General features: G+C 43.5%; 1 protein-coding gene across 1 annotated transcript in view; it reads right to left on the bottom strand.

Annotated features, from left to right (window-relative positions):
* POLR2B (RNA polymerase II subunit B) overlaps window positions 1-18,935 on the bottom strand; it is a 24,803-nt gene extending 5,868 nt beyond the window's left edge. The window contains exons 1-16 of the mRNA XM_042811494.1: window positions 18,817-18,935; window positions 18,632-18,704; window positions 16,129-16,279; window positions 7,667-7,779; window positions 7,192-7,411; window positions 5,880-6,038; window positions 4,694-4,858; window positions 4,001-4,197; window positions 3,110-3,229; window positions 2,602-2,788; window positions 2,329-2,472; window positions 1,846-1,985; window positions 1,632-1,743; window positions 1,157-1,311; window positions 706-904; window positions 415-583 (exon numbers count right to left, since the gene is read on the bottom strand). Of these exons, the coding sequence (XP_042667428.1) occupies window positions 415-583; window positions 706-904; window positions 1,157-1,311; window positions 1,632-1,743; window positions 1,846-1,985; window positions 2,329-2,472; window positions 2,602-2,788; window positions 3,110-3,229; window positions 4,001-4,197; window positions 4,694-4,858; window positions 5,880-6,038; window positions 7,192-7,411; window positions 7,667-7,779; window positions 16,129-16,279; window positions 18,632-18,704; window positions 18,817-18,835 (2,323 nt within the window). The 5' untranslated portion in view covers window positions 18,836-18,935. The remainder of the gene's footprint in view (window positions 1-414; window positions 584-705; window positions 905-1,156; window positions 1,312-1,631; window positions 1,744-1,845; window positions 1,986-2,328; window positions 2,473-2,601; window positions 2,789-3,109; window positions 3,230-4,000; window positions 4,198-4,693; window positions 4,859-5,879; window positions 6,039-7,191; window positions 7,412-7,666; window positions 7,780-16,128; window positions 16,280-18,631; window positions 18,705-18,816) is intronic.

Raw genomic sequence — 18,935 nt, 5'->3', positions numbered from 1 at the left:
TATCAGACAGGCATTACTTACAACTAAAATAAGCCCGTCTCTTCACAGTGAACCTGCTCGACCCTTTCCTAAGATAGAATCTCCACATCCCATGTGAAAAGCCATGCTGTATCAGTAAATGCAACTCCGAGCACAAAGAGAGATTAAATTTGTCAACTCAGGAGTGACCTCATGTGGAGAACCCACACAGGAAACACATCCTTTCCAGTTTCCATTTAAGCCTATTTACGTGGAAAAGGAGTTCTAGCTGCAACGCTAGAAACACTGTAGACTAGGCACCAAGCCAACATTTAACCCAAAATTCCTTTTTAAATTGCATAAATTTGCTAAATATTTAGGTATGATGCAAACATTTATGACAGTTTAAACTAAACATTAAACAAAAAGAATACTAACTATGAACTGACAACGTACCTGCTGGTAACTCTCTAAATCGCAAGTACTCCATGGAGCGTGTTGTTACAAGGGGCTTCTGAGGATAGTACAGAACATGGGCCAGTGTGTCCATACGAACATGGAAGTTTGTAATGTAGACTCCCATTGCCTGTTTACCCATAGCAGACTGGTAGGTGTTCCTAGGAGACTAGACAGGCAAGGAAAGACAGCAACATAGACATTTATATATGCACATAATGGCTCTTAATGCATATACCTGTGGGTTTCCTATCTATCTTATAAGCAAGATGGCAGAAGTGATGCACTGACCTGGTTGTGATCGGGGAAAGGAATAATAGAGGCACACACTCCCAGGATCATGGAGGGGTGAATCTCACAGTGGGTATATGTTGAACAATACGCAACACCTTTCTCCTGCAAGTCATCTGGAGTCATGGCCAGCATCACAGTCTCCTCTTCCAGTGTATCGATGTACTCTACTACACCACTGGCCACAAGGTCCTGCCAACTAATAATCAATGTTTGAAGTACATAACATGCACATAAAATCGGTCTCTTCAAGTAACAAGAACAAGGATTTCTCTGCCTTATTATAACTACAGCTGCATTAGTTGTATCAAAAGTGAATTAAGTTGCCACACAGCAAAAGCATCTTTGCATTGCTCAAAGCTTTAAACATTTTCTCCTTCAATTTAAAGGAACTTGCAGCTTTCCAGCTGGAAAATTAGATACTGACTTACATTTCAGAATTGTCTCTCACCTGTAATTATTATACTCTCGTTCCTTCAGTTGGTCAATATGCCTTTTCTTCAACAGCAACTTCTGCTTCTCCACAATTAGAAGAGGTCGGCAAATTCTGCCTGCATCAGTATAGATGCGGATTTCCCGCTCACGAATATCCCTAATCATTGAGACCTGCACAACAAAGCAAAGTCTCAGCCTGGAATCAGAACTACAGAGTACAAAATAGGATAACAAAGTTCCCAAATTCAAAGGCTCTCCACGTGTTGCCAGCAGAACAGAACAAACATTAACACTCATACAAAAAAAAGCATTTCAAGAGATAATTTTTTAAGTCTTTTCAATAAGCATTTTTTCAACTGGTTCTTCTTAACAAATGAACCAAAAAAAAAAAAAAAAAAGGTGTGCAAACAATGCTGTTTAGAGTCTTCAAAGCAGTCCCAATATACTGCCCTCCCTCATCTCCAAAGATCCCCGAAGTCTTGAAGCTGTACCTCCGACACAATTATATCCATCTGACGACGGAGCTTCCTTAGGGTATTCATAAGCTGCTCTGGATCTTTGTGTATTCCTACCCAGCAGCCATTAACAAATATCTTGGTAGCACTAGAAAGAGGAAAAAAAAACAAAACAAAACCACAAAACCCTGAAGCACTGTGCAGGTAATAAAAGCCTAATATCTGTTTAAGTAATTTTGTTTGCACATACTCTGCAATAGCTGCTGGAGATATTTCTTCCAGATTTTCCATACTCCACTCTTCCAAGAATTCCAAAATTGGGGATGGCTGAGACCCCACAGAAATGTAAGCCATCAGAGCTAAGTTCTTGACAAGTCCTACTGCGTGACCCTAGGAGAAACGTAAGATTTTGCATTTCCAAACCAAAAGACTCCCCATCTTCCAAATCAAGTCCAGAGAATTGTTTCAAGCCCTCGAGGAACTGTACACAAAATATGCTAATAATCTGTGGTTTGTTTCTACCACTCAAATACAAAGTTAGCTATAAAGCTAAGTGTTCATGTCAGTATTTCAGGTGAAGTGCGGGTGATCACTTAAATTGCCACGATCATAATCCCAGAACCATTAATGGTTGGAATGATGACTAAAATCATCTAGCCCAGCCACAAAATGACCACCAGATAAAAGCAGTTGGGCACACAGCAAGTAGTGATGAAAATACGATGTTCGTTACCTCGGGAGTCTCAGCTGGGCAAACCATTCCCCACAGCGTATTGTGCAGCTGCCTGGGCTTTGCTAGCTTTCCATCTCTACCAATTGGAGAATTCAGGCGTCTCAGATGGGAAAGTGTTGATGCAAAAGTCAGGCGGTTTAACACCTGAATGTAACAAGGAACTTGGTTAGGCAAAGCTTCTTCTCTGTGGTGTTCTGGCAGGTATCACCATACATTAGACAAAGCATCAACAGCTACCAGAAACAATGTATTTGAAAAGAACTAAAATTGTACCTGAGATACACCTGCTCTGGCCTGATGAGCTTTCTTCTGATCACCCCAGTTTCCAGTGGCCAATGAATATTTCAAACCATCAGAAATAATTCTCGTTTTAATTGCCAGCTCCAAGTTGAAATCCTTCCCTCTGTCAATAAACTTTTGTGCGTATATTCTCACTTCCTTCAGCAAATTCTTAAACATTCTGGAGAAGATGTCAAGAAATAAGATTAAACAGTACTGTATCAATTTAGCCTACTCAACGTAGAATGGGAAAAAAAAAGTCACCAGTCTTCTTAGCAGAAGTGATATGTAACAGAGGGAAAAGGAGAAAAACAAAACAGCAAGCACCAAACTAATCTGCTTGAGAACATGCACAATACATGCTTCAAAATAAAGCCATGATCAGATATAAGCTGAGATGCCCAAGACTGCCTATCAGCCTCAATAAATAGCCCAATCTATTTAGAAGCTCAGAACTGGCAGTGACTCTTCTATTAATTATCTCCAAAGAATATATATTTACCCTCTGAACAGAAAAGCCAGCAGTGGCCCAGCAAGATCCAGCCTTTTGTTGCCATAATGATCTCTGTCATCAAGTTCTCTTCTGCCCAGTGCAGCCAACAACAATCTATGAACCATATACCTAAAGAAGTAAGTTCATATTTTAAACCATCAGCAGACATTCACAACAAAAAATACATGCCTTTATTAAATACATTAGTGAACTGTTTCCTAAAGGTTGTCCATTTTAGATTAAGTTAAAATACTGCTGCTCTAAGGCAGGTCACTTCAGTGCTTGTGCCCTTAGAATTGAGTAACACACTAAAATTTTAGATGACTGAAACAAAGTTAGTATTTACATCATGATGGCAATGCATCTTCTGCTACATGTCTGCCCTGGACAGTAATACAGTCTGTGTTTAAGCTTGTGAGACTGTGAGCTCAACGTGGCATTTGAAGTAAAATGACAGGTCACCCAACATTGTGATTTATCTGCATAACAATAAGCAGTGATTAAGAAGATGCTCCAAAGGTTTTAAAGAGTGGGCTTATATTACATACAACTTGTCAATAGTTATCGCTCCCTACAATTTAACTAGCAACCTCTGTATATTTTTCACCCAAAGAGATTTGAAAAGGAATACTTGATCATTATCACCACATCTTTGAATCCAGCGGTGTTGGGGGCCTTCATTCTCTAATTTTTTTCTAACTGTTTCTAATTCTCTGCTTTATCATCATTTGCATTTTCTCAGATAGGAAAACAAACATCCTAAAATTCATCACCAAGTATCCAGAAGACTGAGGTTAAAACAAACTCCTATTCAGAGTGCTTTTCCAAACACGCACATCAGATCTGTCTTCAATGACCAACTGCAGGTGTGACAGCACACTTGAGAATATACCAACGTACCCTAGAAAATAGGCCTTCTTGGTTTCACAGAAGTCACTGACACCAACGTGTGGAAGCATTTCTTTCTGCAGGACTTCCTTAGCATACTTGATTCTCTTTTCCTTGGTGACGCCTGGCTTTGCACCTCTTGATCCAATGAAGTTCAGAGCAACGTTTTGCTCCTGTATGACGAAGGCTTCATCCAGAGAAGGCTTAACCTAATGAACAAATTACAGCAAAACTGTGAAGCTTATGGCGCTCGCTGGGGTAGAAACTATGCAGGAGCCTGCTAACAATTATTTTCAGGAACTGCTAATTACTGTTTTCTGGCTTTACTACAGTAGCTCTTTCAAAACATAACAGAGCATGTGGGAAGCACACAAAAATTTTTAGTTAAGGCTTCAGACAACAGTTCTCATTCAAATATTTTCTAGGCCTGCTGCTGATTCAGACATAAATACAGATTTAACAATTAAAGTCAAGGACAGCAGGATAAGAACCTGCCTCTCCAAGTATTCACTCACTCTTCACAATTTCCACTGTGATTTGCTCACTCAGAACACTCATTGGAATGAGTAAAGCAGAAAGTTTTCCAGGCTTCTAATAGACAATAAATTAAACTGGAAAATGAACAAAATACTGACTGATATAAGAGTAGCCACAGCTGAACATCGCATAATGTTAAGCTAGAAAATAAGTTATTTAACATCTTACCATTTCCATCATTTCTGGATCTTCAAAATCATAAATGATGTGCTCTAAAATGTCCCTGTCAGACACAAACCCTAGTGCACGAAAGACAATTATGATTGGCACTTCTTGTTTGATATATGGCAACGTTGCTACAATGCGCTGACCAATAGCACTCTTCTTTGCGCCCTAAAAAGACAGAGGATAATATACATTAGTCTAAAACGATTTAGCCTTCAAATAAAACACTCTCTCTGAACTCGGATGATGTATTACAAATGCATTTATTCAAGCACTACAGGAAAACAGGACTTCTCAGTAGACTATGAAGCTATTCCAACACTTTATGCAAGTGACTATTTTTTTTTAAAAACTGTTTCCAACCTCAGAAGCCTGAAGAACTTGAATATTCTTCCTCATACAGAAGAATACCATTTGTTCATCCGTATGTATCATTTTCTTCCAATTCATACTCCATTTTCCTTACATCAGCTTATATCCAGCTTAGAAAAGCTGTGCAACTCTCCATTTTTATGATTACTCAAGTAAGTGCTCCCTCCTCCTCAGAAAGGTTCAGGTATTTCAGGACACAGAGGGACAACCACTGAGGAGTGCCCCTCCCCCCCAATGAAGTGGTGTAAGGATTCTATTAAAGCTGCTCTTTGAATGCTTGGAAATTTCTCTGCAGTCAGTGCAGTGGAAAACGAGTACCAACACTTCCTGCTTTTGAACTTAGGAACAGCACCTATTTCCCCACACAGATCTGATCTGGAACTGGGAAATCACTGCATGATGCCTGGACACAATTATTCTAAGTATGAATTAATACATGAGCTGCAAAACACATCTGAAACTTCTGTCTTTGGCAAAGACAGGGTCTGTGTCCTTATTGTCTTTTGTCAAAAAGCAGAAATGTGTTTGGATATCCTAAAGGCTCATCTATAGTAATTGGTTCTAAGACTTTTAACCGCACCTTACTGTGGCACAAAGAGAGCCATCCCCAAGTTATTCATCCCAGAGACAGACATTAATCTATGACATAACAGAACACGTTTTCATGTAATTTCACCTTCTCACAATTTGCTATCAGAAGAAAATCCTTTTCAAAACTGCAAAGTAAATGACATGAAGACACAGGATAGGATCAAAACCTGCAAAAACAACCTTCAATGCAAGGCCCAGCAAGGGGATTATTACTGCTGAGACATACCTGCCCACCTCTGGCTAGCATGCTAACCCATATAGTACTTGTTGGTCGAGAGGAATTTTCCAGACAAGACCTACACTCTCCCGTGTAGGCATATTTGGAATCTTTTTTTGCAAACACATATACTGTGTTTGTAGCCATTTTCTCTTGAGCAATCAGAACCTGTGTAGAGACAAGAACACAAAAGGACACATGATAATAACAAGCACAAGGTTTCTTTATAGAATCATAGAAACATGTAATAGCTTGGGTTGGAAAGGGCCTTAAAGATCACCTATTTCCATGTGCAGGGTTGCCACCCACTAAAACAGGCACCAGCTCAGGCTGCCCAGGGCCACATCCAGCCTGGTCTTGAGTGCCTCTAGGGATGAGGCACCCACAGCCTCTCTGGGCAGCTGTGCCAGCATCCTACTGCCCTCTCAGTAAATAATTTCCTTCTAACATATAACCTACATCTCCTCTTTTAGTTTAAACCCATTCCCCCTTGCCCTATTGCTAGGAAACCATGTAAAAAGTCTGTCTCTCTCCTGATTATAAGCTCTTCACAGCATGAAGTCAATTTGCCAAACTCAGTTGGACTAGACTCCACGTTTTCAAAGCTCAGCATTAAGCAAAACTTATGCTTTGTTAATATAGAATAACCAAAATAAAAAGACTCAGAGAACATTCTTCTGAGACGCACTCACCACATCTGCTAAGCATGCTGAGAACTCGGCATTAATTTTAGCCACAATATTGATAAAGGAAGCATGTCATTATCTGCTTCCAAGGTCAATGAACTAAACCGTGCAAATAAATTCTAATGACAGCTCTGATAGTAAAAGCTAGATTTTTTTTGCCTCCAAGAACAAACACTATTTTTTCTTTTCTTTTGCCATATTTGTCCAGGTGTCAAGTAACAACTGTCAAGTCAGTTTCATCGCTGAGGCACAAGCATATGGAAAGGACATGCTCTGCTAAAGCTGAATGAGGAGCAACAGAGGGAAGAAAGAAACAGGATAAGCCTAACCTTGTTATAAAATGCATCTACACAGCTGTGAACAACCCAAAGGAGACTGCAAAGGAAGAAATACCCTCCTCCTACACGTGATTATGTTTTCGAGTGTGTGATGCTCTGCAATGTAGGAAAAAATAATGGACCTAGAAGAAGAAAAGGTGGTTCACAAAGTCCTAGCACAATATTAAGTTAACCTTTCTCCAAGATTAGGACTACCTGCAGTAATTAAAATGTTTATATTCCCAGCAAAAGAATTGGAAATAAGTAACAGAATTTCCAGTGCCAGTAAAGACAACTACGCGAAGTATCATCCCTTACCTTTTCTGATCCATTAATGATAAAATAGCCACCCGGATCCAGAGGGCATTCGTTCAGTTCACAGAGATCACGGTCAGTTAAGCCATTTAACAAACAGTACGTTGATCGTAACATAATAGGAATTTTTCCTATAAAAGTTTTCTGATGTTGTGTCTGTAACTGATCCTCTCCTTCTTTAATAACTGTTTTAGTTATGTCCACGTATAGGGGGGCTGAATACCTACAGAAAAAAAAATACCATTGTGTTGTTTATCAGTTACTACTCCAGCCTTTGCAGAAAGCTGACGAATGTAATTATTCTACTCACTGATAATATGGAGCATTATTATCAGATCATCTGGATTTAACGATTAGACATTGTAATAAGAGCAGTAATGATTACATTGTCGAGATGACTAAATAAAAAAAGACTATCAGTTAGTAACACAGAGCCAGTCCTTCCTTGTATTTTAACCATCACAGAGATGTTTCTTACGTAAGGTTTCTCAGCCTGGCTTCATTGGGCATCATAGGTGACGGTGCTCCATCTCTTTCCCAATGCGTAGGTTTGGAGAGATAGATTTGTTCAAACTTCAGGAGATACCGGGGCTGGAAAACAAGACATTTATCTGCAATAGCCAAACCATCCATCTTAGTTATTCAGGAGCAGCCCTTGAGCTTAATACCCAGTGCATGCCCTCAGCTCAGGGCATGGAAACAATCCCCCTTCAGATGGCTAGCTGAGCAAATCATACAATCAATCCTTGGAGTTGGAAGGGACCTTTAAAGGCCACATAGTCCAGCTCTCCTGCAATGGACAGGGACACCACAGCTAAATCAGGTTGTCCAGGACCTGATACAGTCTTGCCTTGAGAATCTCCAGGGACAGAGCATCAACCACATCTCTGGGCAGCCTGTTCCAGTGCCTGTTCCAGTGCCAATCACTCAAGAACTTTTGATAATTTCTAGGCACCTCATTAATAAAAAACACATAGAGGTAACTGAAGGGTCAAAACCATTGGTTAGAGTTAAGGTACCCATACAACGTTGGGTATAAGGTACCCAAACAACATTGTCTTCCTGTAAAACAACTAACTCAAAATCTACTAAGTCAGAGGGAGTACATTAATAAACAGCATATGCCCAGTATATATTTATTGTTGACTTAGCTTTAGACAAAACTGCTAAGTATACAATATAAAAGGCAAATTTACTTCAACGCAAACAATAGGCTGACACATCAAAAAGGTGTGAGTCTTTGTGCAGCTTTACTCCTATGCATATTGTATTACATGTAATCATTTTCAGTTCCACAGAAATACTTTCACAGTAAAGCATTAAAAAAAAAAAGTCAAGAAAAGACAGGTACCTATCAGCAATAGAGAAATTCTCAGGATGTTTGTTTTGCTCTGAGAGCCAATCATCCCTCAAATTCCCACTGCAATGAGATTTTAGAGCTGCACTGTTCTCAAAGCATTCCTTCACCAACTAAAATTTAAGGGTGTAGAAACATTAACAAATCATTCTACCAGAACATAAACAAGTTGAAAGACCCTCTACCTTGAATCGCCTTTCTTTGAGCTCCTGTTTCACACTGTGACCACTTGCAGAACAGAAACTAAACCAAATAAATAACAGTGCTGCCACCTCACCACCTAGAAGCCCGCTGAGAATATCTATTACTAAAGCAAAACTTGAGTTCCATGCAGTCATCTAACTGTATCTGAGCCATAAAGACTCTGCAGTAGCACACCACCAAAGCTACATTTGCTCTAGCACAACTAGATCTCAATTCTCACCCAAACAAACACTTTTTTCCTGGATTTGAAGCAGTAGCTGTGCAAAATAACTTCCACAAGTTCTCATATAAGCACACAGGACACACATTTACTGTAATTCCCATCTCTCAGCATGGTTGTAAAACACTTTAATGTGCTATAAAACATACTGCCCGAGCTGCACTGAAAATGCAAGGCTGAACATGGAGGGAAGGAGAATCAAGAAGTCACCTCAGATTAGTCCAATCATACTCAGTTTCTTTAAATTAATCCAGCGTTCTCCAATTAGGCAAGAGATCGACAACAAGTAAAACCGAAGGAAAAATCAAGCTTTCTTTTTCTCACATTTAGGCCATACACTTAAAACTTTAATTGGATTAATAAAAGCAAGAAACAGACCATCGAGTCAAATACTACATTTTGGGCAAAGTTAGGCACATAATACACTGGAGATCCATATATAATTGCATACAGATCATACAGCATCTGCAGAACTGCACAGCTAGGGAATGTAGACATAACATACACAGAGTAACAGAGGAAATATTAAGAGAAATTACAGCAAGATTGTCATGGTTCTATGTTTTTTTCTTTGTTTTCGGGTTTCAGTATTCCACATCAAAACATCATGTAGTGTACAGGGCATTAAAGTGTCACTGCCCCAATCCCAGCTACCTATCCCTGTACATTACAGCAGTCACGGGATCTGGCCCTTCCAGGTGGGGGGGCACTCTCTTGCTGCCTGGCAGTGGGTGCTGGAGGTGCTTTCCTGGCCGTTCCAAGCTTTTCAGGTTTGACTCGGTCCCGGGAACTCTCTCTCTCTCTCATCTTGTCTGATTTATTCATCTCAATTTCAATTAAATTGTATTATATTGTGTTATCTTGTATTCCGATATTATAGTAAAATAAGTTTTCCTCCATAGATTGCTGCCTCTGCTCTTTTCCTCCCTTCCTTCCTTCCCATTTTTTGTGGGACTGGGATGGGGGAGGGAGGGCAGAGGCCTGTCGCCCCTGTCACGGACATAGATTGATCTGGTCAACTCCGTGACAGATTTTTGGTGCCCAACGTGGGGCACACTACTTTTTAGCTTTTAGAACGAATCTCTTTTTCTCTCTGCTCTTAGAGAGCTTCGTTAGGGAGCATTATCAGCAGTTCAGGTTTCTGTGCTGGAAAACCTGATCTTGAAAGATTAGGCGTACTGCCAGTGTTCTGGAATATTTGTAAACTTTGAGCACTACTTAGTCTGGGTAGTGCCTTTTTTTCTTTTTTTTTCCCCTCCTCTTGTTAGCTTCAATTCATTAATCCCTTTTTAGCAGGCACCACTGATGAACCCACTCGTTATTGTGGGGGTGCTGGGTAAAGGATTAAAAGCAACGGTGTTATGCACAACCTACTGGCCAATAATCCAGCTCACACGCATGCGTTGTGGAATTGCAACCATATATAGCTACCTAATGACACTGATGGAGACACCTATATTTTACCTATACGCAATGTGGTACGATTTGAATTTTGACATTTACATCCCAGAAGGAATGGCTAATTTCACAAACAACTACATCCCAAATGGAATAGCTAATTTTACAAACAACACGATGTTCAGACCAGTCTCTGGGTTTTCTTTTCGGTTTGTCAAACAGTTTACGAATCTTGAATTAATACTCATGTTGGTGTGTGTGTCATTAAGTTCTCTGATTGTATTCATAATTGTATTCATAATTGTGAATAATAAGAGGAAGGAGTCTCTTCCAAAACCAGAGAATGATGACTGGCAGGGAATATGGAGAGGTTTAGGAAAGGTCTTAGAAGCATGGGGACCCGCAGTGTCATGAGATTTTACTCTTGAACACCTGTGGGATCCTGAGAAACTAAGCCAGCATTTGAGTCAGGGACTATGCGGCTTACATAAATCTAAGGAGGTACAACTTATTTGGGGTTTGGCTTGTGCTTACCGTGCCCTATATAACACCATTCTGGAGAGAGAGAGTTTCCAAGCTGAGGTTCAAGCCAAAGGGGAAAATCCCCAAGTCAAATCTAATCAATCACAGGAGACACCAGTAACAATACCAGTTGCTCTTGTGGAGGGCAAGAAATGCAAACGAGTGTCTTCACGTCTTGAACGAAAAAGGGAAGAAGAGGAGGAGGAGGTGGAGGAAGATCCAGGCGAGGGGCCCTCCTCAGCACCACCACCATCGTGAAAGGCAAAAGGGAAAACTAAGAGACGTACAGAAGAGAGTGATGAAGAGGAAGTCTCTATTACTACTCACCGGCCTCTAAAGATGACTGAAATCCAAGGTTCAAGAAAGGAGTTTACACGGCGCCCAAATGAAACTCTTGTTTCCTGGTTGGTTCGCTGTTGGGACAGTGGGGCCCATAGCTTGTCTCTGGATGGTAATGAAGCTCGCCAACTAGGCACCATTGCCAGAGATCCAGCTATTGATAGAGGAATTAGTCGGTGTTCGGATGAGGCTGCCTCCCTCTGGGAACGAGTGTTAACAGCCATGAAGGAAAAATATCCCTTCAAAAATGGCTTGAAGATTGCGATGAAAAAATGGGATACAGTTGAAAAGGGCATCCAGTATTTGAGGGAAATAGGCGTGGTGGAAATGCTGTATGACCCTGACTTTGTTCCTAACCACCCACACCAAAACCGCGACCCTGAAAAAGTGAGGACAACGCCTGAGATATGGCAGAAAATCGTGACAACAGCACCAGACAAATATGCCTCTACACTGATGTCAGCGTGTGACAGATACCAGGAACAACAGAGAACACCCTTAGTTTATGAATTAATTGTTACGCTCCAAAACTACGAACAATTGCTGTCCCCAATTCATGCTGCCATTGCTGCTATATCAAAAATGACGGAGCAAGTGTCTCAACTGATTAACCGTGACAAACCTGTAGCAGTATCAGAGACGCTTGATTAAGATCAGGATAATCAAAAGAGTCTAATGAAGGAGATGAAGGAGATGATGAAATTTATGCGAGCCCACCTAACTAAAGACGAAGAACCTTCCTTCTCACGTGCACTATCAAAAATCTCAGCTGTTAGAAGCAAACGCTCTCCGGCTCAAGTAAGGGATAATACACCGTGAATTGCCTTATGGTACTACCTACGTGACCATGGAGAAGACATGAGGAAGTGGCACCGTGAACCTACTGCTGTACTGCGAGCACGGGTGAAAGAATTAAAAGGCAGATCAACCACCAGTGCAGTTGCTCCAGTTACCACAGGTAATGAATAGAGGGGCCCTGCCCTCAGTCAGGGGGGGAACGGGATAATAGAGTATATTGGACTGTGTGGATTCAACGGCCTGGCACATCAGAACCACTGAAATACAAGGCCCTGGTGGACACTGGTGCACAGTGCACTCTGATGCCCTCGAGTCATGAAGGGACAGAATCAATCCATATTTCTGGAGTGACCGGGGGCTCTCAAGAATTGACTGTGTTGGAGGCTGAGATAAACCTCACTGGTAAGGACTGGCAGAAACATCCTATTGTGACGGGCCCAGGGGCTCCATGTGTACTAGGTATTGATTATCTCAGAAGGGGGCATTTCAAGGATCCTAAGGGGTATCGATGGGCCTTTGGAATAGCTGCTGTGGACACAGACAACATTAAGCAGCTGTCTGTTTTGCCTAGCCTGTCAGAAGACCCATCTGTTGTGGGGCTGCTGCGAGTAAAAGAGCAACAGGTACGAGCAACGGGCACCAATTGCTACAAAAACGGTGCACAGGCAGCAGTACCACACCAACAGGGATTCCTTGCTCCCCATTCATAAGTTAATTCGTCAACTAGAGAGCCAGGGAGTGATCAGCAAAACTCACTCGCTTTTTAACAGCCCCATATGGCCAGTGCAGAATGGAGGCTGACAGTGGATTACCGTGGCCTGAATGAAGTCACACCCCCTCTGAGTGCTGCTGTGCCGGACATGTTAGAACTCCAGTATGAACTGGAGTCAAAAGCGGCCAAATGGTATGCCACCATTGACATTGCTAATGCCTTTTTTTCCATTCCTTTGGCCAAAGAATGTAAGCCACAGTTTGTTTTCACATGGAGGGGCATTCAGTATACCTGGAACCGTTTGCCCCAGGGGTGGAAACACAGCCCGACCATTTGCCATGGATTGATCCAAACTGTATTGGAACAGGGCAGCGCTCCTGAGCACCTGCAGTACATTGATGACATCATTGTGTGGGGCGATACAGCAGAAGAAGTCTTTACAAAAGGAGAGCGAATGATCCAAATTCTTCTGAGTGCTGGTTTTGCTATTAAGCGAAGCAAAGTGAAAGGACCTGCCCAGGAGATTCAGTTCCTAGGTATAAAGTGGCAAGATGGCCGTCGTCACATCCCGACAGATGTGATTGACAAAATCACTGCCATGTCTCCACCCACTAGCAAAAGAGAGACACAATCTTTTCTGGGTGCAGTGGGCTTTTGGAGAATGCATGTTCCAAACTACAGCCTCATTGTAAGCCCCCTTTATTATGTGACGCGAATGAGAAATGAGTTTACATGGGGCCCTGAGCAGCAGCAGGCGTTTGAACAGATTAAACAGGAGACAGCCCGTGCCGTGGCCCTAGGGCCAGTACGGACGGGACAGGGTATAAAGAACATCCTCTATACTGCTGCTGGAGAGAACGGTCCCACTTGGAGTTTGTGGCAAAGAGCCTCAGGAGAGACCCGAGGCCAACCCCTGGGATTCTGGAGTCGGGCGTACAGAGGGTCTGAAGAGCACTACACTCAAACTGAGAAGGAGATCTTAGCCGCTTATGAAGGGGTTCGGGCTGCTTCCAAAGTAGTCGGTACTGAAACACAGCTCCTTCTGGCACCTCGACTGCCAGTATTGAACTGGATGTTCAAGGGAAAGGTTCCCTCCACCCATCATGCTACTGAAGAACAGCAAAATAACCATCAGGTAGATCGAGCTGCCAGAATTGAGGTGGCTCAAATAGACCTGGACTGGCAGAACAAGGGTGAGTTATTTCTAGCTCGGTGGGCCCATGAGACCTCAGGTCATCAAGGGAGAGATGCAACATACAAACGGGCCAGAGACCGAGGGGTGGACTTAACTATGGATGCCATTGCACAGGTTATTCATAACTGTGAAACATGTGCCATCATCAAACAAGCCAAGAGGATGAAACCTCTCTGGGAGGAAGGGCGATGGCAAAAGTACAAATATGGGGAGGCATGGCAGGTTGATTATATCACCTTGCCACGATCTCGCAATGGTAAGCATTACATGCCTACTATGGTGGAGGCAACCACTGGGTGGCTTGAAACATATGCAGTACCCCATGCTACCACCCGAAACGCCATACTGGGTCTCGAGAAACAAGTCCTGTGGCGACATGGCACCCCAGAAAGGATTGAGTCAGATAATGGGACTCATTTCAAAAATTCTCTTGTAAATACTTGGGCCAAAGATCATGGCATTGAGTGGATTTACCATATTCCCTATCATGCACCAGCCTCTGGTAAAATTGAACGATACAATGGATTGTTAAAAACGATGCTAAAAGCACTGGGTGGCGGAACATTTAAGCACTGGGAGAAGCATTTGGCAGAAGCCACCTGGTTAGTCAGTACCAGAGGATCTATCAATTGTGATGGTCCTAACCAATCCAGTTCCCTACATACCGTAGAGGGAGATAAAGTCCCCGTTGTACATGTAAAGAACATGTTAGGAAAGGCAGTTTGGGTTCTTCCAGCTTCTGGAAAGGGCAAACCTCTCCGTGGTACAGTTTTTGCCCAGGGGCCAGGATCCACTTGGTGGGTAATGCAGAAGAATGGGAATGTCCAATGTGTACCACAAGGAAACCTGATGCCGGGGGAATGCAGTCAGTAAATCTATGTATATGTATATAGCCATGTGTGTGTGATGCATTTTAATCATTTTTTGTTTATTTGTATATATGTACATATATATTAAGCATGATGTAACGATGTAGAATAAGGGGTGGAATGTCATGGTTCTATGTTTTTTTTTTTTGTTTTTGGGTTTCAGTATTCCACATCAAAACATCATGTAGTGTACGGGGCATTGAAGTGTCACTGCCCCAATCCCAGGTACCTATCCCTGTACATTACAGAATGGGATTACATGGGATCTGGCCCTTCCGGGTGGGGGGGGCGCTCTCTTGCTGCCTGGCAGTGGGTGCTGGAGGTGCTTTCCTGGCCGTTCCAAGCTTTTCAGGTTTGACTCGGTCCCGGGAACTCTCTCCCTCTCTCATCTTGTCTGATTTATTCATCTCAATTTCAATTAAATTGTATATATTGTGTTATCTTGTATTCCGATATTATAGTAAAATAAGTTTTCCTCCACAGATTGCTGCCTCTGCTCTTTTCCTCCCTTCCTTCCTTCCCATTTTATGTGGGACTGGGGTGGAGGGGGGGGAGGGCAGAGGCCTGTCGCCCCTGTCACGGACATAGATTGATCTGGTCAACTCCGTGACAGAGATAAACATTTATAAATGTTTATCTACCCAAGAATGAACACGATATCAAACAGAGGAACTAAAAGAAATCTCAGTTACTCTCTCTAAGTAATGCTTGCAAACAAAAATAAATGGAAAGGAATAGTCAAAACACGTAACAGATCTGACTCTCTGAACTCCTAAAGTTCCCTTAAATCTCAACAAGGAAGCAGTAAAGTTGAGTAACCGGATGATCACTTTTGGCAAGTGCAGAACAGGCACCGCACCATATGGGGGGCATCACAGTCAACAGAAGTACCACAATCAATGCAGAACATGCACTGTAACCTCACACACTTCATGAAGAGTCCTCACAAAGAAGAGACATTAGATAATTTGGAGCATGGTACCAATGGAAGATGATAAGGGCTCCATTAGAAAACCCAGACATAACTTCTTTAGCCTTAAGCCTTTTCCGCCATGGTAAAGCTACCAAAACCAAAATCCCACCAAAACTCGGTTTTATTTTGGCTAGCTGGCTTGCTCCACTAAACCCTTGTTGGTGAGGCCTGCTCCCATCCTGAGTGGTGTTACTCAGTTACCTTACAGAATCCAAACAGTTTACACTTCTATCTGAGTAAGGACACAGCCAGGAGGACAGATGTACTTCAGTCTCCCAAGACAGAGGTCAAACAACACCCACCTACGCAAGGGGAAATCATTTTGCTTATGAAAACCAATCACCTCTACTCACCGGTTCTTCCACTTCTCCTGTGGCATGCTGGGCTTCTGCTTGTAAATCAATTGGTGGAGCATCTTCAACAATTCTCTGCACAGACATCTGAATAAACTCATCAAAAGAATCCAACTGTTGCCTGACTAAACCTTTTTCATCAAAATAGGAGCTACAGGAAAAAAAAACCACATTAACAAGATACCTTAATTTAATTAATGTATTTTACCTGCAAACTTAAGATACACTTATTACAAAATCTTCAAAAGCTCTGAAATACTGTAAGAAAACACTTTTCGCCTGAGGCACAGGTTTCATATGTAGATGCTCAAAAAAGTAAACTCAATTCTCATTGGTGTTTGAAGATGCACTGCAAAGTGACAGACTTGCTGCCACCTCCTGGCTGAGCCGTGTATTCACCCTACCTTAAATTCAAAAGGAAACATTATCACAAACCTCATGAAAGAGTCTCAACAAGAGATGTAAATGACTTTACTTCAATGTATTTTCTAAGCTGCAGTAAACTGAGTGCCTGCAATTGCAGCCTCCTAATTCTCAGAACTTTCCCCATCCCAGGAGGTGCCCAGGGCCAGGTTGGATGGGGCCCTGGGGCAGCCTGATCCAGTGGGGGGCAACCAGCCTGCAGCAGGGAGTTAGGGCTGGGTGGGCTTTAGGGGTCCTTCCAACCTAAGCCGAGTTCCTTAGCTTGGATACCCTCTATTCCAGCCACACAGATTCCCAGCTTCACTTCTTCTCTATATTTTCCCTAGCTTTTGTGTGATCTAGACACAACCCAACACATCCCAGTTATGAAATCTAAGCCAACATTCCAAGCTCTGCATTCTCATTTTTAACAGGATGACCTGAACACATAGGCTCTGTGCCACAGAGTCCTGAATCCACTTGGAGATCTCATGCTACCTTGGCTTTGCTGCTCTCTATCGCCGCTGCACACAGGGAAAGACTTCTGTTCAGAAGAGAAACACTTTTGCTTATGGTGCCCACTTCTTAACAGCATGAGAAGCCACAGCGCCTGGCTGGTGTTCTGCTGGGAAAGCATTGGCCTGGTAGCACAGCTGCTTCCAGTCTCCTCACATGTGACAGCAATGGGCAACATCACATGTATGGCATGGAATCAGAATCACTTCTTACTTAGAATCATTGAATCATTCAAGTTGGAAAAAAACCACTAGCATTAGTTAATCCAATCTCCTACCCATCCCACCAACTGTGTCCCTCAGCACCATATCTCCAAGGATGGTGACTATACCACCTCCCTGAGCAGCCTGTGCCACTGCATCAGAATCACAGAAATAAAGTTTGAGTTGGAAGGGACCCTCAAAGGTCATACAGTCCAACTCTCCTAAAAGAAATAAGGACACCTACAGCCACATCAGGGTGCTCAGACCCCCCTGTATGTCTCCAGGGACAGGATTTCCACCACCTCTCTAGGCAACTCGTTCTGGTGCCTCATCACTCTTACTCTAAAAAACTTCCTCCTTACATGCAATTTCCCCTCTTATAGTTTAAAACCATTTTCCCTTGTCTTATCACAACAGAACTTGCTAAAGTGTCTATGTCCTTTCTTACAACCCCCCGGAAAGGCTGCTCTCAGGTCTCACTGGAGCTTTCTCTTCTCCAGGCTGAACAGCCCCAGCACTCTCAGCCTGTCCTTAGAGAAAACGGGTTCCATCCCTTGGATCGCTTTTATGGCCCTCCTCTGAACATGCTGCAACAGGTCTTCATCTCTCCTATACTGAGAACTCCACATCCAGGTGAGGTCTCATGAGCACTGATTAGCAGGCAAGATCACCTCCCCCATCTTGCTGGCCACACTTCTTCTGATGCAGTCCAGGACACAGCTGGCTTTCTCAGCTGCAAGGGCACGTTACTGATTGAAGGCCAGCTTGCCATCCACCAGTTTGTACAGATAGTGGGCGTTGCTACAACCCAGGTGCAAGACCTTGCACTAGGTTTTGTTCATCGGGGCCACTCTTTCTGAGAAGAAAGAGTTTCTTAATACCCAATCTGAAAATCCCCTGGCAAAATGTAAGGCTGTTCCCAAGAAGAAGAGTACAACCCCCACCTCACCACAGCCTCCTTTCAGGCAGCTGCAGGAGCCATAACTTCTTCCCTGAGCCTCTACTTCTGCAGACTGAACAACCCCAGCTCCCTCAGCTGCTCCCATAAGACTTGTGCTCCAGGCTCAGCTCTGTTGCCCTTCTCTGGACACACTACAGGCCCGATGTAGTGAGAGGCCCGCAACTGAACTCAGTAATGGATATGCGGCCTCACCAGGGCTGCGTCCAGAGGGCCGACCACCTCCTGCCGGCTGCACTGCAGTTAATACCAGGCCGTAAGCCTCGCCAACCAGGGTGCTGCTAACCCAAACAACGACCCTGCAGCCCAGCTGGTCGCGCCTCCACTCCCCAAAGGCCGAAACACGCGGCCCGGCCTAGCAAAGCCTGCGGCCTCCGTGCGCCGCGCCGTACCCGTCCCACCGGCACAGCGAGCGGGGCATTACCTAATGACAATCCAGCACGCCTCCTGCCACAGGTCGGGGGTGATCTCGTCATCGTCTTCATCGTATTGCATATCTGCGGGGGAAGCGGGAACGGGTCAGGCCGCGGCCGCCACGCCGGGGCCGCCCGCAGAAATCCACGTGCCGCAAGGGAGCGGCCCGGCAGGAGATGGCCGCTGCGCCCTCACCTTCGTCCGCGTCGTACATGGTGGCGGCGAGGAGGGAGCCGCGAGCGACCGAGACAGGAGAGAAAGAAGCCGAGGATCCGCCACCGAGCACCCGCGGAGCGGTGGCGGCAGGAAGGCGA

The sequence above is a fragment of the Centrocercus urophasianus genome, unplaced genomic scaffold (assembly GCF_019232065.1).
Source record: "Centrocercus urophasianus isolate 14NV4802_14NV808 unplaced genomic scaffold, USGS_Curo_1.0 seq_13, whole genome shotgun sequence".
Classification (NCBI taxonomy): domain Eukaryota; kingdom Metazoa; phylum Chordata; class Aves; order Galliformes; family Phasianidae; genus Centrocercus; species Centrocercus urophasianus.
This window is presented reverse-complemented; position numbering and strand designations above follow the sequence as displayed.